The sequence below is a fragment of the Pteropus alecto genome, unplaced genomic scaffold (genome assembly GCF_000325575.1).
Source record: "Pteropus alecto unplaced genomic scaffold, ASM32557v1 scaffold60, whole genome shotgun sequence".
Taxonomy (NCBI): domain Eukaryota; kingdom Metazoa; phylum Chordata; class Mammalia; order Chiroptera; family Pteropodidae; genus Pteropus; species Pteropus alecto.
This window is the reverse complement of record NW_006430726.1, coordinates 6,813,236-6,838,675: the sequence shown is the minus strand read 5'-3', so window position 1 is coordinate 6,838,675 and position 25,440 is coordinate 6,813,236. Positions and strand designations below refer to the sequence as shown.

General features: G+C 62.1%; 1 protein-coding gene and 1 pseudogene across 1 annotated transcript in view; one reads left to right on the top strand and one right to left on the bottom strand.

The window, feature by feature from the left end:
• Positions 1–25,440, bottom strand: part of TMEM266 (transmembrane protein 266) — a 58,801-nt gene that overhangs the window by 7,928 nt on the left and 25,433 nt on the right. The window contains 6 exon segments of the mRNA XM_015593848.2: positions 1,367–1,538; positions 11,232–11,347; positions 14,814–14,952; positions 15,836–15,892; positions 19,390–19,463; positions 22,093–22,247. Coding sequence (XP_015449334.1) covers positions 1,367–1,538; positions 11,232–11,347; positions 14,814–14,952; positions 15,836–15,892; positions 19,390–19,463; positions 22,093–22,247 — 713 coding nt within the window.
• LOC112484034 lies at positions 6,991–7,109 on the top strand (annotated as a pseudogene).

Genomic DNA, 25,440 nt, shown 5'->3' with positions numbered 1-25,440 from the left:
AGCCAGCAGGGAGATGGCTGCTGAGGGCAGACAGCTCCGTGTAACAGGCAGGGGGCTGGGTGGTGGGGCTTCCCTGCAGCGGGTCTCCCAGCAGGGGCTGCGGGGTGGGCTCAGAAGCTCCGCCCAGACCCGAAGTTCTATAGTTGCGAGACCTAAAGGTTCTCAGAAGATCCTAACAGCAATCACGCCACTCCCCAAAACCCGCTCACGGTGCCCTGCAGCCTACGGCGCTTCCTCACGGCCACCAGCTCACACTTCCTGTGAGGCACACACAGCTGGAGTCACGAGTCCACCCTACAGAAGGGGACACTGAAGCCTCAAGTCGTATGGCTGGGGGTGGCAGAGGCCGAAGCTCGGGCCTCTTGCCTCGCAACCCGCCCGGCCCTGCGCAGCTGTCCAGGGCGAAGCATGCGACACAAAGCTGGGGGGAGGGTCCCACAGCCCAGGTTCCCAGCCCAGCACCACTTCCTGTGTGACCCTGTGAAACCGTCATCACCTCGTTGGGTATGTGTTTTCTCGTCCCTATGAGAGGAAGGAGGTGTGAGGACTGGCGAGGTCACACTATGACAGCTCCCCTGGACCAGCTCTGAGAAATCTCAGCTCCTTCGCCTTTAGGCAAACGACGTTTACATGGAAATGTATTGCGAATCATCAGAGGTCGGTCCAGAAGAGCATTTCTTGGTAGAGTGAAGAAACTCCAACCCCCACCGCTTTTAGGTGAAGCCAGGACAGGGTGGACACGAGCCTGAGCACAAAGAGGCCTGGAGGGTCCGCGTCCAGGCTGAGGACCCCTGTGGACGCTGAGGCGGGCAGAGAGCCCCCTGCCTGGCTCCCGAGGCCCCTGAGCTAAGGCTGGTCCTCGCCTGAGCCCATCAAACACAGCGTCCCCCGACCCTGCTGAGGCCCAAACCTGACTCGACCCCGTCACCAGATGAGGGTGCTTCCACCCGACGGCGACACAATGACACCTGACATCTGCAGGTGGCCGCTTCCCCAAGCATTCCCCTGCGTCGCAGCTAGCGACACCATGGCCCAGGTCACAACCCCTGTACGAGGTAACACAGCCGGTCTCCTCTGCCCCGGGCCCAGGTTCCAGCCGTCCTGGCCCAGGCATCCAGGAGCAAAGTCCCAGCCTTCCAGCTCGAAGCCACTGGACGACGTTCCTGAGGCTGTTTCCTCACCCATGAAGTAGGAGGTCACACCTCCTCTGGAGGGGCGGGGGGGCCCACAGGCATGAGACGCGAGAGTCCCTGAGGTCGTTTCCAGGGCGGTCAAGGCAGCTGGACTGACCGCCTCCTCCCGGCTCCGGCGGTGGTCCGGGGCCCTGCCAGGAGACGCGGGTCGGGAGGTCGCGGCGGCAGCTTACCTGGTGAGGGCCGCAGCCCCTCCACGAGGCCCTCGGTCGCCGTCTCCTCCACCGCGTGGTAGCGGCTGTGTGGCCGGCCGCGTACCTGTGGGGCAAGCAGCGCTGCCTCCCGCTCCGCAGCCAGGTCCAGGCCCTGCTGTGCCAGATGCGCCCGCAGCTGCCGGATCTCGAACTGCAAGAGGAGGGGACCGAGGGTGGGGTTCGCGTCTGGGCGCTGTGCTGGGGGCGGACGGGCTCCCCGAACATTGACCACAAGCACCTCCGCCAGGTAACAGTGTGTCCCGTCTCGCCTGGGGCCCCTCATGAGGCTGTGCTTTGGGGGAGGCCTTGGAGACCGGGTTTGAATCCAGTTCTCTATCTAGGCCAAGTGGTGCTTGTCAGTGAAGCTCCAGCAGACGTTTGCCGTGATGACCGGCAGGGACCATGCGGGGCGGTCGCCAGCCGGTGTCCTGCACCAGGTGCTCCCTGGGCGCCCCCTGGCCCATCCGTCCCCCAGTGACAGCCATGGGCCTCGTCCGGGAGGAGTCCCGAGAGCTGTGCACGCCCTGGGAGGATGGCCCTGGCCCCGCCTGTCCCAGCTGTAACGCAGGGCTCCCCACACGGAGCCTGGGGAGTGCTCTGGTGCTTCACAAAGGCCGTGGGGAAAGCTGCCCACCGTTGCCAGGCTGGCTTAGTGTTTTTGTGAGACAGCTTCCAGAGGCCTCTTGGGTTCGTGGCTGGGCTGGCCATTCGCCCTCGGGGGCACTTCCCCACGCCCAGGCGGAAGCAAAGTTTGACTCTGACACTGAAGGGCCCCGTAGGCTCAGCGGGAAGGAGAGCCGTCGCCACCGCCCAGTGTCCAGGGCACACAGTGCAGGCTTCTTACCCCCTCCCGCTCCTCCCTCCCCCACCCCTCCAACTTCCCACCGGACAGCAGCACGGGTTGGTCGCAGGAGTTGTAAACCCCAGCTGGCTAAAGCCACCCTTCACTGCACCCCCGAACCTGCTCCTCGGCGCTTCCCTCTCGTTTTAGCTGGACCCAAACCTGTGATCGCCTCCTAGCTCCTTGTTTCCTGCACCCCCATCAGACCTGCCCCAGTCCAGCCCCACCTGCGAACGCCAGGCCCCAGTTCTCGCCTGGACCCCTGCAGCCCCTACAGCCCGGAGCCGGCCTTCTCCCAGAGGAGCCCAGAGTCTCGGGTCGCCCCCTTGTCCACGCACCTTGGGTGGGAGAAAACCGCAGTCCCTGACCCTGGGCTTAGAGAGCTGCTTCCCTGACACCCCCCTCCCACCCTTTCTCCCCCTTCAGTGCCCCCGCGGCGGGCCTCGGGGTTCCTTATACACGTCAAGCCATCGAGCCCTGTTTCGCCTGCACCCTCCGCCCGGCCTGAGGCAGCCACCCAGGGACATCGACCTGTTTGAATTCTCTGCGTTGCCCTTCAGACTTCCTGACGTTGCTCACTATGTTAACGTTTTGGTTTTCTCTTGACAGTGAAACACGGTTAAAGCATTTGCCAACGCCGGGGGGGCTGGGCAGCAAACTGGCACCCGGGCAAATTCCCAGTATTGGTGTCCACAGGTTTAGTCCCTGGGACCGCCGTTTTTCAGAGGACTGACTCATCAGCCTGCTGCCTGGGGACACACCTCTGGCTGCCCCTGTGCTAAAAGCAGGACAGGAGACCGGGCAGAGGGCCCGCCTGGGCAGAAAGGCCTGCACGCGATCCTCGTTTTCGGGCCTGCGCCTCTCCCCAGGCCCCAGCCAAACCTAGTGCCCCCGGTTGTTTGTCCCGAGGAGAAGCATCGGGCTCTCGCAGGGTGGGGGACTGGGCCGTTGGCCGTGCCCAGACGTTTAGCCGGCCCCTTCCCCGAGGTCGGCTTCGCACTTACCCCTTCCCTCCCAGATTAGGGGTTAGCCCTTCCTCACCGTCCTCTGCAGCCTGTTTCGTGACAAATTCTCCACCCAACTAGATCCATTAGAACTTTCTCATCCACTCTCCATCTTCCCCAAATCCACTGAAATTTCTCTGCTCCGGGAAACAGGTCTGAAAGAGACAGTTTTCTTAACTCTTACGTGTTTCTTTCTTTGCTATCACTGCAGCGGAACTCGGAGAAGCAGGCGGCATTTCTTTAAAGGCCTGAGCTGCAGCATATGCTAACCTCAGAGCTGTAAACACTCCCACCAGGCCGATTTCAAAGGACTGACACGGTGCCACGCAGAACTGGGCCGAACTGTGCACGGCTGGCCCTCACGCCGGGCGCACCAGAGCCGCCTTCGCCCCCCGCACAGCGCCACTCTGTCAGGGCAGGAGCCTGTCTGTTTTGTGGCCTGGCGCACAGGACGCACTCGAGACATGCTGCGGAAGAAACGGCCCGGCTCTGCAGCTTCTGTCCCCCCTGCAGCCACAGACAGCGCCGAGCCCACCCTCTGCGCTCACCCTCGGCCAGGACCCTGGCCCTCGAGGCCTGGTTCCGCGGCTGGGGTACCGCAGGGCGGCCCGTGCAGGGTAAAGGGCTCGAGCCACCCGCTGACAGCAAGGTCTCACAGGTCACACGGGACCCGGGAAGCAACCCTCTGAGCTCTGCGGGGCTGGGGGCCCCTCCTACCCGGGCTGATCTGAACTTCCCTCCCGTGGGTGTACCCGGCCTGCTTCTCCATGGCTGCTCAACGGGGCCGGCAGGCCCAGGCCACTCTGAACAGATGCATTATTAATAACCTGTAATTGATACAGAGCTGCCCATAAGTGTCCCACTGGAATTCAGGCCAGACAGCCAGAGGCCAGGGCTCGCCAAGCCCCAAGCCTACACGCGCACACACAGGCACATACACTAGTGTGTGACCAGCACCCCCACCCCCCCCCGCCATGTGACAGTTCTCCACTCGGTCACCCACTCACTCACTATGGAGCCAGGTAAAGCATGGTGAGGGCTATGCTAAAATTCTGCTCCATGTTTTGGAGTGAATGTACCTCTCCCAGCTTGGAAGTGACTCGTGGGTGGCCCCAGTGACGGGGGCCGTATGCAGCACTGCAGGGGACAAATCTCCTGAAACACGCGAGCGTCGGCTCCCGGTGGCACCACTGGCAGAAGAGGCATGGTGTGTTCAAGAGCCAGAGGACTGGAAGTAGGGGGAGGGGCAGTCGGCTCGGGCCTCGCCAGACTCAAGGGAAGCCAGGGTCCCCCTGCAGCCACGGGAAGATGTTTCAAGGGCTTCGGCCTTTATTCAAAGAGCAACGAGCAGCCCCTGGAACCTTGTGGACGGAAGGGCGGAGTGGCGGAGGTGCTGGCGGCACTCTGAAAGGGCGGTGCTGACAGCAGAGTGGACAGTGGGGTGCCCGGGGGTGGGCGGCCATAAAGACCAGACTTGGGACTAGGGTGGAGACAGTGGAGAGAGAGAGTTTATTTAGGGGGTGAGCGTGTCTGCGCGGGCACGGACTGGGGCGGGGGTGAGAGGTGAGGGAGAGGGCTACTTGCTTTGGGGACGTATTAGGACAGGCTTTACACCGAGAGGGTGCGGGTGGCTGGATACCTTGGCCCCTGCCGGGACCTGAAGGTGGGCCACATCACTGTCAGCACTCGTCACTGGCTGTCAGGAGGTTCTAGCTGCGACTCTCAGAGCCTCGCTCCAGACTCCCCTATACTGAACATGGCCACATGTGCTTCCATAGGGGACTGAAGGGCTGTCTGGGGGTCCTAGGAGATCATGCCCTCATTAGTCAGATGGGTGAACTGAGGCCCTAAGGTAGGAAAGAGGCTTCTGTGCTGGGGGACGGGGTGGGGGTGGGGTAGGCAAGAAACGCATAGCACATCAGAAGCAAAGTTGGGCCCAGAACCCAGGCCTCAGGCTTCCACCCCACGGGCCCTATGTCACAGAACCGGAACCTTGTGGGTGAGATGGCGGTGACAGCTCAAACAGAATGCCAGGTTGCTTGACAGAAGCAGGGCTTGGAAAGAGCAGGCGGCCCCCACCCGGGAACAAAGCAGGGGCTGGAGCCTGAGCCCTGGCCTGTCGCCGCCCCGCATTCCGACTGTGGGTCAGGCTCCTTCCTGTCTGGGCCTCGGTATCACTGTGTGCTCAGGAAGGCTCATGGCCCCGCTGACTTCTGAGTCGATGGCCAGCTGCGTGCTGGCCCTGGGGCCCTAGCTGGGAGGCAACAAAGTGCAAGTCGCAGTGAATTCTGGGGCTGGACTGAGGGCCACCCCTGCTCCCCACTGAAACGCCGCAGCAGGAGGGCTGCGTCTGCAGAGAAGGGTAACACTCCAGAACCTCTCAAACGCACCATCGACACGTGCAGCACACGAGAAGAATTACTAGTTGTGAAAATGAACAGGAAAAAGTGATCAAGTACCAAAACGAAGCGCTTAACAGAAGCCGCCCTATGTAAAAATCTGAGCGAACAGACAGGACTTCACAATAACTATGACTAACGTGTTAAAGAAATAGCGGGGACAATGCATAAAGTGGACGCAGCCTTTCGCTGGAGAAAGAGAACCTGAAGGAATCCAGTGAACCCTTCAGAACCTCGGTATAGACACTGGACTGGGGGGCAGCTGCACGGGTTCAACAAGAGACCGGAAACGGCAGAAGCGGGGATGCTGAATTTGAGTATATTAAAAAAACATAAAAAAACAAAAAACTATTAAAAAAACATAAAAACTCACATCCAGAAAAAAAAAAAAAGGAGGAGGAGGAGGATACGGGACAGAATAAGGTGTAAGAGATGAGCTGGGATCGAAAGCGGACCATCGGCAGCCCGACCTTGAAAATGAAAGATGGGACAGAAGCGATGAGGAATCATGGCCAATAACTTTCCAAATCTAATGAAAAACATCAACCCACAAATTCAAGAGACGTAGAGAAGCCCACGCGGGATGGCGAGGAAGATCCCGCAGAGACTCCCGGCAGCCAGACCACAGAGAACGGAGGGCCGTCCGCTGCCCGAGGCTCTGCCAGGCTCGCGAGGCCCGGCCCTCTGGAAGGGAAGTTGCCTGGTGCCTTCGATGACAAAATGAAGCACGTTTCCCACTGGCGAACTGGCTCATTGTGGGGAAAGGCCATCCTGTGACTTGGGAAGGAAGAAAGCACAGTCACCGCCCTCCCTAATGCACACCATTAGCTAAGCGCGTCCAGTGAGGGAGCCTGGCCACACCCGCCAGATGCCCGGGGAAGCCCATGGGCCCGGGCGTGGCCGGCCCGAGGCGGTGGGGCACACCCCGAGCATCTCAGTCCTTCCTCGGCTGGTCTGTGGAGAGCGCTTCAGGGCCTTGGCCTCATCAGTGCACGCTCGGGCCAGAAGCTCGACGGCATCTAATGCGACAGCAACGGCTCTGCCACCCAGAGCGCTGTCTGCACGGACGGCCCTGCCGTGACCCCATCTGCTGCTGGGACAGCACCCAGCGTTTCCTTCCATTAGCTTCGCCATTGCTGGGAACAATAAAAACCAGGAGACAGTTGCAAACTAATGACTTAGGAGCAGGGTGGAGCTGAATCTGACCCTGGCTCCTTTCCGTCCACTGTGATAGCGACCATAAACTTAAATTATGGCAAAAGAATAACAGAAGTTATTCCTCTGAAGGCTAAATAGGCTCGTCACGAAAGCTGTTGACTGTTTTACAAAGCACTTCCATGTTTGGGAAAAAAACACTTCATCTACGATCACGCCACCCTGAACAAGCCCGATCCCGTCTGATCTCGGAAGCCAAGCAGGGTCGGGCCCGGTTAGTACTTGGATGGGAGACCACCTGGGAAGACCAGGCGCTGTAGGCGTAAAAAATAAAAAATAAGGGATCGTGAGCTGACAAGGTCCTTGCAGTCTGTGAGCTCAACCAAGGGTTGCCTCACCCAAAAACAAACAAAAAACGCACTTCACGTCCCGCAGTGGAGATCTCAAATAACCCAGGCCAGAAAGGCTACTGTGCTGAGCTGGGGGCTGTGGCCTCTGTTGGAAAAGGGGGTGCTCTGGAATGGGCAACAGGCTCCCTGACAAGCGGGCTGTGACCCCTGTGCCACAGAGGCTGGCGTGGGTGGAGGGAGAGGAACAGGACCCCCACCTGCCCCCACCAGAGAGGCTCATAGCTTGGGGTCAAGATGACCACCTTGTTGCCTCAGGAAGCAGGCCGGGAGGCTGGCACTCGTCCAGGGACGGTCGACAAGTGTGACTGTGTCTCTTGCTATATGGGAAGGGGAGAGGGCAGGGACTGTCGTGAGCCCCGCGGCCTCGTTCCATGGATCAGGTAATGGTGCAGGTGACGGTTTTCTTCTTGGTCACACAGGGCGCTGCTGTTAGCATCTAGTACCTCAGCTGTGACTGTGCAGCTTTGTCCCACCTATGAAACGGGGGCAGAAGCAATACCCCCATTTCAGGCCCTGCCAACAAAAACCTGCGCACAGATCTCTACCCCTTTCCACCTCCTGGCTGAAGGGGGACACGCCAAGCACTTGGAAACGGCAGAAGCCACAGAGCACGAGGAGCCGGGAGGCCAGAGCGACCACGTGGAGCGGGTCCCCTCGCCTGCCACCCCCCGCCATCCACACTGGGCTGAGACGGAACGACACGCACTCTTCTACGTCAGGCCACTGAGATCTCTGTGTTTGCTGGATGATGCCACTCGCGTTGCTCACAGAACAGTGACTTGCACAGGTGGCCCATCCCTGGGGGAGGGAGGTGGGCCCCGAGGCCCCGGGCTCCAGCCCCAGCCCGCCCTGGCGATGCACAGCACACTGGGCAAGCAGCGGCCTCTCTCGGCCTCGGCCACTCACGTTGCTCACCGAACAGTGACTTGCACAGGTGGCCCATCCCTGGGGGAGGGAGGTGGGCCCCGAGGCCCCGGGCTCCAGCCCCAGCCCCAGCCCGCCCTGGCGATGCACAGCACACTGGGCAAGCAGCGGCCTCTCTCGGCCTCGGTCTGTCCACCGCTACAGGGGTTAATAACGCCAAGCCTGCCAACCTCTGCCGTCCGAGTTGAAAGAGTGAGCGTAGGTGACGGTGTGTGTGTCAGTGGCCACCAACACAGTGTTTTCACTCTCTCCACGCTGGCCAAGGGACTCGAGTGAGACAGACTTCACGTACATATAGGTGTGTGTAGACACAGGTAGACCGACGTCGCTCAGCGGAAGCCGCTCCTCATCACCCTCGTGATGCCAGCCTTGTCTCCCCCATCTTCCCAGGAGGACCTGAGGCCCAGAGCTTAGGGGGAGAGCGCTGGCTGCTGGTGGAGCTGAGGGTGGGGATGCAATCCTGCCAGCTGGACCCCCGTGGAAGGAGCCCCCTCCCATCCCGCCGGGCTGCACGCACGGGACTCTGTCAGGGACCATGCCCAAGGTCCACGGTCACCCCTGGGGACTCGGAAGGTCCCACTGGCCTTCTGGCAGGGTGGGCCCTGAGTCGGCCTAGATTAAGCCCCGGGCCCAGGGCCCCCAGGGAGAACGCTGCTGAGGGAGGGCTGCAGTGCCCTCTGTCCCTCCCACACGGCCGACAGGGAAGAGAAACAAGCCCCAACCGTGGGCCAGGTGCCACTGGCATTGTGGGCCGACGGCTGCTGCAAGGCTTCCAGGGCAAAGAGCAGTTACAGTGGGGACTTCAGAGCATGTTTCAGGACTGGAGCTAGAGGCTGGGCCCAGACGCACGTGAAACCTCAGAGGTCATCTCGCGAGAGGAGGTGGAAGAATCTGCCATCGCACGGACTCAGCCGCTGCGTCTAAAACAGCTCTGACTTCTAGCACAGCCAGGACAGAGACGAAAGTCCCCACCCTCTGCAGGGCACTAACCAGCACCCGCCTCTGGAACCGTCGGTGCACCAGTGAGATTCATGCCTCAGAAGGTTCTGGCTGGGATCCAGGCAGACAGTGAGCTAAAAGTGCGAGGGAAGGAGCTCCCAGCTGAAGGGCTGTGGAAGGCGGGGGCCTGAGGCCGGCCCCTCTTCCATCGCTGGACTGTGCCGTCTTGGATGCCGGCTGCAGGCCAGCCAGGGCTCAGGAATGGTCGGACGGCCGACAGCGCCCTCCTCCCCACGGGCCCCGTGAAGCTCACCTTTCCAGAAGGAATCTAAGGATGAGGTGAGCCTGGGGCTCAAAAGAGATGATGAGAAGGAGGGAAGCACCGGGTCCTGTGCCCGTCAGACCAGAGGCCAGTCTGGTCCAGGGACATGCACTGGAACGAGCCATCTGAGACCAAGTCTCCCCCTCCCGGGACCTCAGACTCTGCCACCCACCAAAGCCAGGATGAGCGCAATGCCCTCCAAGGGCCTTCCGCTGGTAACATGAGGCGCTTCTGGGGCATCTGGGGCGTGGCCTGTGTTCGTGAGCAGCCATGTGGCAAAGACGACAGAAGGCACGAGATACTGATGCGTGAGCCTGGCAAACCACGTCGCCCAAGTCTCCAGGGTCACAGGACGAAGCGATTTCAGCTTTCTTAGAAAGCTGAGTGAATAAGAGTATCTTTACGGTGGACAGATGTGACAAACCGACCTCAGCCAGGTGATCGAGGCCCAGATCAACAGTGACGCCACGCCGACACTGTGCGCCTGGGTGTGACTGATGAGAAGGGCGTCCCACCTGCGGGCTCCCTCCCCCAGCCCCGACTGCACCCTAACCACGAGAATGTCAGAGAAACCCCGGCAGAGGAGCAGCCTGCGAACACCCCCCAGGGTCATCGGGAACAGGGGTGGGCTGAGGACCTGCAGGATCGAGAGGAGCCTAAGGGGACGTGGAAGCCGAACGGGACGTGGCATCCTGGGTGGGACCGAGGACAGATACAGGACACAGGTGAACACGAGGGAACCCTGAACAAGGCACGGTTCAGGGATAACACAGCGACCTCCGCTCACTGTGACAGTAGCCACGCCAGCGAAGGCGTCTTCACGATCTTTCTATCCACCTAAAACCGTCCTGAAATACAGTTGATTTTTAGAGAGAGCTAAGAGGAGGGAAGTGTCGGCAAATATTCACACGGACACGTCCCAGGGGGAGAGCGCGGCGGACGCGGAGGGGGCGGTCCTCGTCCCTGAGCTCCTACACACGCCACTGGAGACCCACGGCACAGGGCCTGAGGCTGGGGGCCAGGCCGACCATCCGGAGCATCGGTGCCACGCACGCGGCAGCCCAGGGGCAAGGGACCTGGCCGCCACGTGCGCTCCACCCCCCACACACACGTTCCCACCTGCTTGGGGGTGCATCCCCTCTGTGGTCCCGCCCCACATGCCTGGCAGCAGAACGTCCCCCGCACACAAGGCGCCGTCCACAGAGCAGCGCCCTGGCTGCAGGGCCACGCCAGTCACCTCCCCTGAGCCCCTACAGAAGACCCTGGCCCCGGTCGCATCTCACAGATGAAGGAACTGAGGGCGGACGAGGGGCGTGACTTGGCTGGGGCCCTGGGCATGGAGCAGGGCACCGGGCCTCGAGCCCCGGACAGGCCGTCTTCCTGGCCCAGCTGCCTGGCCCGCTGGACTGCCCAGCTCGGCCGCGCAGGGCCCGTCACCTGTCTGCGTCTTTGGCAGTTCCTGGAGGGCTCAGGGCACAGCCGGCACCTGATGGACTGTCTGGAGAGCCTGGACGGTGACGGGCCCGGCAGCCGCCGCGGACAGAATTCAACCCCTGCTTCAGAGACCACCGTACCAAGAAGACTCACGACCTGAGCTGGCGCCTTGGCTGGTTCAGGCTGGAGGGCTGACCTGTCGCCAGGCTGCAGTGAGAGAACCTTGGCCTGGGAGTCGGGGCGGGGTCAGGCCCGGCCGGATGAGGCACGAGGGGCCTGAGAGACGCCTTCCCCCTTGAGGCCTCGATTCCCCTTGCCTCTCTCAGGGGCTGGACGCGCTCTCTGACCTCGTTAGGCACCACCAGTTTCCTCAGCCCCGGACAGAAGTGGACAGAACCAGAGTTGTCGCGCCTTACCCCTTGTTCCTGGCAGATCTGCGTCAGCCTCTCCAGCTGCTCGTCTTGGATGACCTTGGCCTTCTCGTACTGCTGGATGGCCATTTCCATCTCCACCTTCACAGGCAGGACGTACGCTGGAAGACAAGACAGCCCCGTGAAGGCCCGGGCGGTGCACGGCTCGGCCTGGGGAGGGTCCGGCCCCGGCATTCAGCCAGCAGCAGGTCAGGCCCAGGCACAGCTCCTGGACGGTCTGGGGGCAGGGGTCGGGGGACGTCCAGGTGCCTGAGAGCATCCAGAAAGGGCGTGAGGGCTGGACCCCTCCCCTGCAGTGAGGACCTCCGTCTCCCTCCCTGCCCGGTGACGGCCCTAAGTCTTGGCTGTGTGCGTGGAAAAGGACGGCGTCTTCCAGTCTTGCTGCAGCCACGAGACCACGCTCTGGACACTGGGACGCAAGGGCAGGCGTGGGCGGAAGCTTCGGGAGCCTTCCTCAGAAGGCGGCCAGGGCTGGGGAGGGCGCGGAAGCTCGCTGCCCACGGGAGGAGGGTTGCGGTGCCACTGTGGGAAAAAGGCTGGCAGTTTTTCAAAACGCTAGACAAAGAGTGACCACACGGCCCAGCAAGTCCACAGGCACCTAGAGGAAACAGAACCGCGTCCACAGAAAAACCTGGGCCTGCACGTTCACAGCAGCCCCTGTGGAAACCACCTCAACGCCCGTCCACTGACAACCAACAGAACGTGGCGTGTCTACGCAACGCATACCATTCCGCCGTCGCAGGCAGTAAAGTGCCGACACACGACACGACACGAGCGACCCTGGAAGCCTCGTGCCTGCCGAGGGAGCCAGACAGCGACCGCAGGCCACGAGGCAGCGCCCACAGGGAACGGCGGGAGTTGCCAACCTCTCAAGACACAGAGCACACTGGCGGCGGCCCGGGGCTGAGCAGGCCGTGGGGGGCAACGGCTCACGGGGAGGGCCTTTTCCTTCGGAACGCGATAAATGCTGTAAACTCGGATGCTGCTGACGTTCGCACAACTACACGAACGTACTGAAGCCACGGAACTGCACTTCGAATGGGTGAGTTTTGCGGTACGTGAACCACGTCTGAAGACGTTCAGAACGAAGCGGCAGCTGGGCTTTCCTGTTGCCTCCGTGTCTCCTTCCTTCCTTCTTCTTTCTGGCCCCAGTGAGGACGTGACGGCTGGCTCTGGAGCCACCTTCTAGAACTGCGGGGTGACTCTGCTGAGCAGGCTTTGTGCCACAGAGCAACGGCAGGGGTCTGGGACCCTGACCGCGGAGTGCCGCATGGGCCTGGACCGTCGCCGGCAGACTGGCGCGGGAGAGAAGCCGCCTCCGCGGTGCTACAACTCGCACACACACCGGGGGCGGAGAAGCGACTCTGCCCCGCAGGCTGCACGCTCTCCCGGCCAGCGAGGCCCCGTCCCCACCCCTGGGAAGTCCTCTGGGCTCGTCGGAAGCCTTGGTACCAACTCCTGCCCCGACCCCGGCCTCTGCCCTCCACTCTGCTCTCACCTCCCAGAACCCGCCTCCGGGCCCGGCAGAAACCGCGGGCACGCACACCTCCCGCAGTGCGCCTCTCCCAGGCTCTGTGTCCCCCCGCGGCCCCTCAACCCCCAGCCGCCCGACTGCCACCTGTGCCCTGGCTGCTGCACGGATCGTGAAGTGACGAGAAATCGGGACTTTTCTGTTCGCTGCCAAATCTGAGGGCAGCCCATGTGTCCCCAAGACCCGTCTCTAGGCCCCACGCAGCCACTGCCTCCTCGGGTCTGAGCTGCAGTCAGCTCACGCCCAGGGCAGAGCGGCGGGTTAGCGCCCTCGCTTCCCGCAGTGCAGGCCCAGCGGGAGGCTGGCGTGCCGGGAGCAGGGGCCGCTGGGACGAGCTCCACGCAGGACTGTCCAGGCCCACTGAGCGGGGTGTGCAGCTGCCCGCAGCTGCCCAGCTGCAGAAGTAGGCGAGGAGGCGTGGTTTCTGCCCAGCGGGGTGGGCCCGCTGGAGGACAGGGCGCAGGACAGGGCCCTGCACAGATAGGCCTGTGCAACAGCTGGGCGGGCACTGGTGGCCTCTGGGGTCCCAGCTCCACCTCTGGCTCAGAGCCTGCTTTGCTGTATAACCATCAACCTTCTTGGTCTCAGTTTCTTCATCTGTCCGGTGAGAGGGATGGACTGGATGACCTCCCAGAGAATTCTGGCTTGGGCCTTCCAAAGCTGGGTCCAACCACACCCCCGCGTAAGGAAGGCTCCAGACCAGAGGCTCCCTGACAGCACGCCAAACCCCAGTGTTTACAGGGTGTGACATGAGAGTGGGGACCAGGGGGAGGGTGCCCAGTCCTGGGGATCAGAGACCCCAGAGGCCATCCTTCCTGCCTTGTACCCACTGGGCAAATACTGTTGGGGTGCCCTCATGGCCAGTTTCTGTCCTTTGCAACCAAAATCCAGGGCTGCAGCGACATCGCAGTCTCCGTGCTGCACAGGTGTGCTCGGTGGATCGCAGCGACGGTCTCCCCCAGTGCTTTGGAAACTGCTCCAGAGGCTGCAAGGTCCTTAGCGATGCCGTGGGGGGCCGGGGAGCAGGCAAAGAGGTGGGCTCTGGGCCCCTCACTCCACGTCAAAAACAGCTCTACTTTCTAGTTATTTCAATCCACTTTTCACACAAATAAATATCTGCATAAGATTTTGCAGAAGGGCTTTGCTACTAAAAAAAAAAAAAAAAAACAAACCACAAAATCAAAAAATAAAAACCAAAAATACTTGGGAACCGTCGTCTAAACGACCTCCCTGTCGTGCCTTGCCCCTCCATGGCCCCCTGGCCTCTGGCCTCCTAGGTCCTAAGAGGTGGACCAGCCTGTCCGCGGGTGGCTCTGTACCACCCGGTACCCACACTGTTCCTCGGAGACAAGCTTTCTCGTTTCCTCTGAGGGGCACACTCTGGTCTGTCACCACCTTCCGGAAACGTGAGCCAGCGGCCAAGGCCCAGCTCTCCAGGTGAGACCGGAGCAGCGGGCGGCCTCTGCCCGAGGCAGCACAGGCAACAGAGGGCAGAGCCCTGACAGTGGGTCCCAGGGGCGGGAGCAGCTGTCACTGGAGCTGATGGGAGCTGGAGCTGAAACCAAGCACTGCGCTGACGCTGGCTGTCTGCAGGCTGGCAGGTCTGCAGGACGCCCAGCTCGTTCTTGGTGGACACGGAAAAGAGACAGACCCTGCAGGGAGCAACGCCTTGGCCGGTGACCTGGACGAAGTCAGTGGGACAGGGCAGATGTGCGGCTGGTCTTCCACACGCCAGGCCCTGCCATCAGCTCTCAGGTGAAGGGCCGCCATCCAGGCAAACAGTAAAGTCACATCGGATGAAGACGTGACCTCTGAACACAAGCGTCTGCGTGTGGCGTCTGGGCCGCGTGTGAGCTGTTTCTGAACACCTGTCACTGAAGGAGCAGCCCGAGTCTCCCCCGCCACCTCCGACGCGGCCCGGGCGACCTCTCATCTGCTGTGTCGCAGGGCCTCTCTCCCCTCGGTTGAGAGCTCCGGTTTCCGGAGCAGCCACCTGTCACCCCGCCGGCCCTGCTGACCCCTTTCAGGCCACTCACCATCAATGACCCTCTTCACCCGCCAGATCCGCAGCATGATGATGAGGCTGATGGCGTCCCAGGGGCTCCGGGGCCCGTTGGCCACAGTGGATGCCACCATCGGGGCCACAGACAGGATGATCACCGCCCCGTCAAACACCTGGCAGAGGAGGCGACTTCAGTGCCCTGGGTCGTCCTGAACGTCCCCAACCAGAGACCAGGCCAGGCCAAGGGGCTGCTTCTGGTCCACTCCTCCTCCTGTCCACCCATCGGAGGCCCCCACCCGCTGCTCCTCAGCCTTCCTGAGCTCCTCGGAGCCACGCCCCCAAGCACTCTGCTCCACATTGTGCCCCATCTCAGGACGGGCCCGCAGTCACACTAAAACCCTCACATCAGTTGGGCTGAAGGCAGCACCCTCCTCCTGGGCAGCAGGTGCCCAGAGCCCACCTCCCGTCTCGATCCGCAGGGAGGCAGGGTGAGAGGGAGCGGCGCAGCCTCTGTGGTTCAGCCCTGACCTGCCACCTGCTGCTCCAGCCTGGCCTTGCCTGAGACCTGCACAGGCCCGGCCCTCCGTCTACTCCCAGTTAAAGGGGCTAGAAGTGGGTGGGAGCTGAGGGGGGAGTGGGCAGTGGAGACGCCTTGCGCTGTGTGACAGCCGCACCCCTACCTAGAGCACCCGTCCACCCCCGTTCAGAAGGCAGAGCAGCCGGCTCGCTCTGAGACCCCAGGCTGAGCAGCGCCTCTGCCGTGTTGGCTCAGCTCTCGAACCGTGGGGCCACTTCAGGGCGGACTCACGTGTTTCAAAACATCTGAAAGCTTTGCGAAGGGACCAAGAATAAGCGAGAAGTCTGCAGAACCTCACTGGGAACTAGACGTCCCTTTGCTGGGCACTTTCTCAATCTGCCGCCCACCGCCCTCCGGAGACCCCTGCATCGACCGTGGGGGCAGCGCCCTAGCACCAGCTCCCAGCCCAGGACGGACGGGACGGTGACGGCTCCCGGCATCTGGGGAAGCTGGCTTTGGGGGTGGGCGCTGCTCCTTACCTCTATTTTGTTCTCGATGTAATCCCAGATCCCGAGCACCACAATCCGGAGAACGGTCTGAGGAGAGGAAGCGAGACAGGAAGTTCTGGTCACTGCCCCCGGAACCCAGGAACACGGTCCAGGCCCCCTGGAACGATGCTCAGAGCCGGCCTCCCTCTCCAGGGTCATCTCCTGCACCCATCGCACCATGGACCACTTGCAAACACAAACACGCAAGCCCTTGCTGCTCGGGCCTGGACTTGGCTTGCTGCGGCCTGCCCAAGACTCCCTCCCCCATCTCTTCCTACACAACAACCGGGGCTCGGGCACGGCCACCCAGCTGGACACACTACTTCCCAGACTCCCCTGCGGCCAGCAGTGGCCACGCAACCCCATTCGGGCCACGGCCTGAGCAGAAGCCCCGTGCACAGCTTCTGGGCTGTGCGAGTCAGGGGTCAGGCCCCCTTCCTCCTTTCCTCCCCCAAACCCGAGGCTGTGGGGGGTGGAGCCGGGCTGGGGAGCTGTCTCCCGTGAGGGAGACGGGGTGGCAAGACAGGAGGATGCCAGCCCCACCGGCCACCAGCCACCACGTCAGCGTCGCCTGTGTGCAGAGCCAGGCCTTCTAGGAGGCAGGGTGAAGCCTGCCTGGTGCTGTGCAGTGTGCTCGTTACGGCGACTCGGCCGCTGGGCTGACCAGCACGGCCCTTTCCCCTTTCTCTCCCCTCCCTGTCCTCTGCCCTCGGCTCCGACGTCGCCCCCGTGAAGCTCTCCCACGAGTCCCGGGCTCAGTGCCTCTTCCCTTGGAGCTCCTACGGCCCCTGGAACGTCACCCCCTCTCCAGCACTCCACTGAACCTGTGCTGACTACGTGCCTGACCCCGTGAAGGCTCAGGAGACACTGTCTAACCCCTCTCCTTTGCCCTGGCGCGGGCAGAGGACAGACGCCGTGAGGTTCACGGTGAAGCACGCGTGAATGGCTAACCCTTAACACCCTGGGCAAGTCACTCCAAGGCCGCTGCCCCAGGCAGGGTGTCCTCACCCACAGGGTATTAGAGGGTCCTGTGCGAGCCTGGCGCCCTGCCTGGGACCAAGACGAGTCACTCACAGTCATCCACTGTCAAGGACAGGTCTGAATCCCTCCTGTTAAAGCTGGGGCAGCAGAGGCACACAGACGGACAGTGACTCGCCTAAGGCCACAAAGCGAGTCAGTGGCCAAACTGGCGTTCTCGTCAGACACTGAGGGGACACAGATGCACCCTCAACTCTCAGAGCACAAAGCACATCACCACCCTCGTGCCTGTCTGATGACAGAGCTCACCAGGGACCCCCAGGAGGAGCAGCAGGCAGGAGAGGAGCCCCTCGTGGACCCAAAATCTTGGGGTGGCTGCGGATGCGGGAAAACAAGGCCCTGGCCCAGTGTGGTTTGGCAATGGCCCTCGCTGGGCGCACGGCCCAGCTAACAGCGCCCGGGCTCCCTCAAGACCCAGGGCAGCTCTGGGAGGCCGTGTCAGGGAGGAAGTAGCCCTCACAGCTGCCGTTAAAAGGAGCCTGGGTCCCCTGACCCCTGGCCCTTCTCCCGAGAGGAGCCCCGTCACTGTGAGCAGCACACAGGCCCTCTGGGGGGCGCAGGGTGGGGGGACCTCTCCAAGCCCGCTCGGGTCCTGGGGTCCCGGGCACCTGAGACGCGGAGAAGCCAGCTGCCTCGTCAGGAGAGCCCCAGCCCCTCGGCTCACACAGGGCAGGGTGTGCCGGGCGGGGACTCCCGTCACCCCCCGTTACTGCTGCACCCCACCCTCATGGTCTTCGACAAGGTCCCTAATCCTGGGTGCAGCCATTCTCCCCAGGCCCCCGCCCTCCCCTCTGCCCCTCCCCAGCTGGGTGGGAGCAGGAGCAGGTGTGGGTCTGAGGCTGACGTCCCTCTGCACAGGGGCTCATCTGTTGCAGGTGGCTCGTCTCAGGCAGTGGCAGGAAGGGAATGGCAAGTTAACATCGGGTGATAAATTCTGAAAAGCCAATAAAACCAAAGCAGAGGGACCGAGGGAAGAGCCGCAGCACCTGATTAAACATTCCTGTTGGCAGCCGCAGACACATGGCACATTTTCCAAGGTCTGCATCCAGGGGACATCTGGCCACGGCCCAGGTGTTGGTAGAAGGGAACGGCGGGGAGGGGCAGAGGGGCCAGGGCATGCAGGGCCCTTAAAGGGGTGGCAGGCTGGGAGGGGGCTCTGTCCTGGAGGCCAAGGCACCTTCGGGGCAATGGTCTCAGCGAGCTGCTTGGGACGTTCCCGGGACCCGCCCCTCGGTCTGAGCCTCGGCCCAGGCTCGTCAGCTGACTCCACAGGCCACAGGGGCCGCGGCCGAATGCTCTGCGCCTCCTGCTCCCCACGCAGGGTCCTGGACTGACGCGCCGGGCTCCGCGACCGCATCACAAAGCATTGTCTACCCCACGCCTCCGCCCACATCACCGCTCTCCAGAGTGTCTCCCACTCTGCTCTGGGACCCGGGGCCCGTCCCTTGGGGTGGCGGCCCCCTGCTGCGTGTGCGCGTGTGCGCGTGTGCGCGCGTGCACGTGCACGCCCCTCCCCAGTGTGCTCTGCCTTTCTCCTGTGCTTGCTGACTGCACTGAGAGGCCCCTGGCGTCCGGGGTGGGCTAACGTGGGCCCGTGGCCATGGGGGTAGGGGACATGGGTACCGAGGGGCAGTGGCCAGCTGACTTGGGCCAGCTGCCCGCTCTGTTAGGAAGAATGGGATTTCCACATAAACTCCAGACAGCATAAAGTCCAGTCTTCCCACCCTCCCCAGGACACCTGCTGCAGCAGCCCCCCGAAACGCAGGCCAGGGTGTCACGGTGACAGCTGGGAACTGCTCAGAAGTGTCCCTCGCCCCATGCAAAGGCAGAAGGACGTGCCAGGATCCTGGTGTCCACGCTCGTCAGTCCCATGAGGCTCTCTGCTCCCACCAAAACCCAGTACACAGGAGCTATTCCCTCTGACCTCACAGGAAGCATATGGACGAGGCCTGACCAGCCAGCTAGCGACGGTGAAGGGCACCCACACTCCCCGATCGCCCACTGCAGACACATGTCCCTCTGCTCGCACGGAAGGGGCATAGCTCTCGGCCTAGCCAGACCCCAGACACCTCACAGCACCCAGTCGAGTCCACTGCCCAGCCCTGCAATTACCTTTTCCGCCCGGAGGGAGGCCACGGTGCACCCAGCACCACGGCAACAGTGCCCTCACTGTTCTCCCCACCTCCAGGCCCCGGCTCCTCACTGACCACACGAACGACTGGCTCTCCCACGACGCACAGTCTCGCCTGCACGACGGCATCGCCCACCCTTCACCTGGACACCACCTGCTCATCCTCTGGGACAGCTCGGGGCCACCTGCCGGGGCCCAGCCTCCCTGGTGGGTCACAGCTGCTCCCCACTGCATCTCAAGCACGAAACTCGCCTCCCTGTTTTGCGTTTCCCTCGCTGCAGCCTCGAGGGCGCACGGAAGGCCTGACACCCACAAATGTCTAGACGATAAAGCGTGGTCTCTCCGGAGAGGACCCCAGGACCCAGTCTTGACTCACCTCTGAGAAGAACACGGAGAGGATGGCCAGACTGATCCAGTGAATTACGCCAGCAAACTGGAACGCGCTGGAAACTGAAACACAGTAATGGGGGCCGCTTTCAGGAGCAAGGACTCGAGTGCATCGGTCGAGGGGCTCCCCAGCCTGGGACACAGGGGCTCGTGTGGACGTTTCGATCTGGATGACTCGGGCCAGAGGACTCGCAGGGCGGCTCTAAGTGGCGCATGCGACGGCGGTGAGGGGGACGCCGTCCTCTCCCTGGCCAGCCCCCCACCTCCGCCGGCCGCCGCTCTGAGTCCTAGCTCTGCCCCTCGGCCTGACGGGCTCTGCGTCCTGGGAAAACGGCAGAGGGGCCCACGGGAGGCACCGTGGCTTCTGCGCCCGGATGGGCAGCACGTCAGGTCGAGATGAGCTGCCGCAAGTCCCCACCATGGTTCGTCCCCCGGTGCCCTGCATGCTGGTGGGGCCACGGCAAGCTTACTGCGACCTTTCACCCTGCACAGTGAGAGGAGAGGCGGCAGTGGCAGCCGGTGTCTCAGAAAGCAGGCAGAAGGGAGGACTGGAAGGAGGAGCTGACGGTTGGGGACACCGGCCTCTTGAAAGTGGCACAGTGAGCAGCTGGGGTCTGCTGTGTTTCTCGGTTGTTGCGCTGGCCTTCCAGACACCAGAGTGTCTGCGGGGAAGAGTGGTCGGCCACGGACGGCTGCCACCCACCTGCCAGCGAGCAGCCCTTGGGGTGGACGCATTGGTCTGGAAGGCCCGTTTACACACAGGAGCCACGGCCAGCGCCTTGCCCGGGGAGGGCGCAGTTCGTCAGGTGGTGGGCCCGAAGCAGGGCGCGGGGCTCAAGACAAGGGCCAGGTGGGCTCTGAGGGAGAGCGGGCAGCAGGGAACGCTCCCAGAGGACAGGCCTAAAAGAAATAGCGCAGGGCACCCTAGGGCAGAGGGGCCCACACGGGCTGCAGGGCTGCTGCTGAGAATGCGCCAGCCTGGCCCGGCCTGGCCCAGCACGCAGCTCGAAGTCCCCTGGGGGCCAGAAAAACGCCGGGAGCCGGGAGGGCAGTCTGGCCCTGGGGAGCGGAAAGCAGGCCCCGGAGTGTGCTCGGGGAGGAGAAGGGGTGGTGCACGCTCCCGGTGGGGGCTTCTGGCCCCTGGCATGGGGCGGACATGACCCTTGAAGATGAGCCAGGAACTGCCATGACCCCTTCCATCCCAGCCACATGAATACCAGTGGCAACCGAGAGGCCTAGTCCCACGTGACTCCCAGGTGATTCTGAAAGTATAACCTCTCTCATTATTTCACAAATGAATTCCTGTGCCTTTTTTTACGGTTTGCTTTAAAAGAGCCATAAATCTCATTGTGCGTTTGATGGAATTTAAGATGCCTTTTATGAGCTGCTATTGGATCTCCCAACAAAATCGATCTCCTGGATACTTAATTTTAAGCAACATTCCTGTGTCAGCCAGGTTCTCGGTCCCACTCGACACCTGTCGCAGCCGGAGAACTGAGTGCCCAAGGGAAGGACGGCCTCCGTCACGGTCAGACTCAGAAAAAGCAGCCGCACAGGTGTGCGGGAGGGGAAGCACGCAGCACGGTTTAACTGAAGACAGGCTGAGCATAACCCAGTGCTGGGGACTTTATGCCCAAAGATGTTTTCACTGGAACCAAGGGGCCACCAGCTGCACACAACCCAGCGAGGCTGATCGGACAAAAGTCACTCTATACTCCCATCATTCTTAGAGTGGGGACGCTGGTAGGACTTGGGAGAAACCCTGAATGTGGAGGCTGCAGTTAAAGGGACTGGGGACATTTGAGAAATCAAATCCAAGATGACTGATGGGTTTGGAGTGGCTGGACCTATGGTCCTGGGTGTGGCCAACGGCAGGAACGGAAAGGTCCAGCTTCTGAACCGGGGAAATGTGGGAACCAGGAGCTCTACAGAATGACTCATCACTCGCCCAGAGCCAAAAGTCAGCCCTCCCACCCCAGGGCACCAAACAGGGGTCCGCAAGGGTGGGGGCAGCAGGCGGGCCCTCCGCTGAAGCCAAGCTGCCGTGGAGTCCAGACGAGCCACCGGCCATCACGAACCGTGACCCAGGACGAACAGCACAAGGACCTACGGTGGGAGCACAACTGGCCCCCTGGGCGAGTGGACTGGTGGCCTTTAGTCCCGGCCTCAGGACTTCCCGCCTGGCAAGGCCCTAACTTACCAAAACCCTGATTCCCTTGTCTAGAACATGAATGACTCCGGCCTCGCCCGCCTCACAGGGCTGCTAGGCTCAAACGTACAGAAAAGGGCTTTCTGAACGGTCACGTTACATGTGAGTGACACCGGCCACTTATACTGGACAAAAACACAGGGGATCAAGTTGTCACTGGCTACCGTCGTCAGCTACGACGAGGTGACACACCTCCACACGTGGGAACTCTCATTAAGCTACGGAAAAGTCCGACCTGGAAAATTCCAAACGGAAACAATTTGTATAAAGTGCATACGGGGGTCCCCAACACCTGTATCTCCTTGGTTCTGGACAGTGGAATGTGGGGAGGGGCACGAAAGTGGCCACACTGGGTGGAGAGGGACGAAGTGATGCTGGGGGTGACAGAAGCTGCCAGGAGCCCTCCCTGGCGCGGGCCCCCTGGTGGGCGTGCGCCGCACACCGAACCACGCATGGGCCACGTGCATCCGCCCCGCTACTCACACTGGAGAAGCTTTACGTCGATCAGCAGCTCCAGGGTCAGCAGCGTCACCACCAGCACTACACAGGCCACCAGGAGGCTGTTGACACTGGCACTGAGCAGAAACACCTGCCACGCGGCCGCTCTCTTCCCGCAGCACGGCTGCAGCCAGGCGGACCTGCGGGCACGAAGCGCAGCGGCATGAGCGGGGCCGCCCCTCCAGGGCCCTGCCCTCGACCCCCTCACCACGCACCCCGTCCACGCTCACGGCCTCATGCGGGGGGCCGCGCTGCGTTCAGCCCCTGCCCCGCCCCACACTCCGGTGTCCTCGTCTCTAACGGATGTGGAACCAGCTTGCGGGCAAGGCTGAGGGTCACGGCAGGCAGGGGGCCCGTCTGCGCGGGCCACGAGCACAGAACGGTGCTGAGCAGCAGGCTCCTGCGCCGTCAGAGCCGCACACCGGCTCCGCATCCCGGAGCCCTCAGCTGACCTCCGCACATGCCCAGTAATGGCCCGAACACTTGCCATCACCCCTACCTCCTGTCCCGAGGGAGCAGTCTGCCGAACCCGGTGCCTACCCCCCGAGATCTGAAGGGTGCTGCTGGGGGGGGAGGGCTCTGCTACGGAGGTGCTCCCTTCTCCCCAAAGAGCAGCGTGAATGCCTCAGAGAGGAGATTCTTCCTCCCATGTCATCCAGGGGAGCTTGAAGGGGCCCCCAGCTGCTGGAAGGTGGGGCAAAGCTCTTGGCTCTTCAAGAAATCTGGTAGAAAATGCTTATTCCAAGTTTTTCTGGATGTTTTCTAAAATCCCTGGGAAGAAAGGCCCTGTCCTCAGTTCTGAGGAAATGCAAAGACTGGGGTTCGGTCCCCAGCCTCTAGAACCTGGTCCCAGGAAGGGCTTCGCGGATGAGAACAGCAAGAAGGCATCCCAGGTGGCAAGGAAGGGGCTGATGTGAGCTGCACATGGCCTGAGAGGGTGGGGGTTGGGACAAGGAGACCAGCCAGGCCAGAAGAAGAGGGGGTCTTCGCTGAGGGACACACGGGAGATGGGGGGAGGACAAAGCAGAGTGGGGTCCAGGGTGTGAAGGCCATGGACGAATGCCTTTGTCACTCACTGCAGGTGACTTTCAAAGTCCATTGCACGACCACCTCTCTAGTCTCTCCCAGGCTCACGTGGGCCAATCCACAGCACACGAGAAGCCATAGGGACACCCCTAAACTGATACCACACGGAGCTCCGCAGGGCTGCCACATACAATACGGCATATCCGTTAAACCGAAGATAAACAATGACCGACATTCTAGTATAAGTGTGTCCCAAACCTTCTGTAGAGTACACTTACACTGAAAAATTATCCTGTGTTTACCTGAAACTCACGTGTAACTGGGGGTCCTGGATTCTTTGCCAAATCTAGCAAATCCTAAGCTCAGAGCAGAAGGGTCTGCAGGAGGCCTGGTGAGGGTGGCTGCGGCTTGGCCAGGATGCGTAAGGAACCAGCGACACGGGGCGAGAGGCAGTGTCGGTGAACGCACGGCCACGAGAGCGCCACTAAGGGACGGGGTCTGGGGTGTCTATCCACGGGGGCAGAAAGGAGGACAAGGCGTAAAGCCTTCGCCTCGAGCTCAGAGGGACAGCCGTGCACACCTGGACAGAGGCTCAGAGAACCCAGAGGTTGCTGCCCACTGGTGCCACCCGCGGTACTACAAGACCCTTGGAACTGTAAGATCTCTTCGGCTGTCACTCCTCGGCTGACCTCTCCTGACCCATCTGTGTGCCTCACCTACTCCCCCCTCCTTCTTTCCCACAAGGGCCCTATTTTAATCTTTGGCGCCTCTCGCCCGAGTTCACGAGTTCGCGCCCAGTCTCAGCCACCTCTCGGCGCTGCCTCCCTGTTGCCCCTTAAGCCCTCGCGACCGACTGCCAGGTCACAAGGGAGACCCAAATGCAACTCCGCCTCCTCTCTAAAACCCAGTCCGATTCTCTGTGGCCCCTGAACTGACACCATTTCACCAGAAATTTGAGCTGAGTTTCTCCCCGGTTATTCGCAAGAGGGGCAGCTGTGAAGACGGCTTGCCAGGGATGGTGTCACACGGAGCGGCCAACGTGTTCAGGCGCTGAGGGTCTCCTTAGCCGCGTCCCGAGTGTGCAGCCGGAGACGCGGGCGGCTCTGGGCACCCAGCCACTCGAGCGGGCCGTGGACCCAAGGACCTGGGACAGAGCTAGGGGGAAGCGGCAGCCTTCCTGGCCGACAGGGCTGTCTGGAAACCCTGAGCTGCTAGGAAAATGTCTCGTGAAATTCAAATGACTCAGACGTTCCTAGGAGACCGTTTTAGCAGAAAAGCAGAATTGTCCAGTTTCAAAATATCCCTGAGTGTTAAATGATGACTGAAGGGGCTTAATGGGCCAGAAGGGAAACCAGCACTGACACCTGACTTAGAGAAGGGACTTCCCTTCCGTGTCCCCAGCCGCGGACAACCACCCAAACCTGGAGGCAGTGCTCTCCCTGGAACCGCCACCAGAGGGCAGGCGGCTCCCGGTTTCACGCCTCGTGCAGTGGGAGGGGCAGCTCCAGGCGGCCACTTGGGCTGCCAAATGCCCGAATGTCAGCAAGCAGATGGCATCTCCCGGAAGCAGATGCTCTGCCGCCAGGCTCCACCAGGCTCTCCTCAGGCCGCAGAGAAATCCTGGGGCAGGAGGGGAGGCTGGGGCCTTGACTGCTTCCGCTTCATATTCTTAGGAGTCTTGATAAAAGCTTGGGAGGGTAACTCCTGGAATATTAAAAGGGATTTTGGCAAACTTCCCAAGGATCCTTCATGTGAGCTAAGGCCATGGGAGTGGCCCAGAAGGAGGCGGTTCTGGGTCACGGCTCCGTCAGGCAGCGTCCCCAAGCCTGGCGTGAAACGCCACTTCTGATGGGGAGCAGACCCCGCTGGGCCAGGATCGCAGCGAGCGTGCTGACTCCCGCGGGGCCCGGCCTCCCGCCCCTGGCGATGCCCTGTGCGACTGGGCTGCTGTGGCCGCCAGGCGAGCGAAGCTGGCAAGATGCTCAATGCAGGGAGAGGGCCGTGGCTCGGAGGGTGGGACCCAGCGTTCCCACAGGAGGTAGCAGGCCACGGCAAAGCCCATCGCCCTGCAGGCAGCAGAGCCAGATGGCCCTGCAAGTCCTTTACTGAGATTTTCACCTGTCAAGGCCCCAAAGGAAGCAGCGGAGGGAGGGCTGAGAGCGAGTGAGGAGCCATCTGGCCGGGCCCTCCTGCCTGGCGCTGACCGTGGCAGCTCTGCCGGACCTGAGGCTCCAGGTTGGGCCGCAGAGCCCTCCCACCGGGGATGAGGACTCCAGCCTCACCAAGCCGCAGCAGTGCGTGTACGGT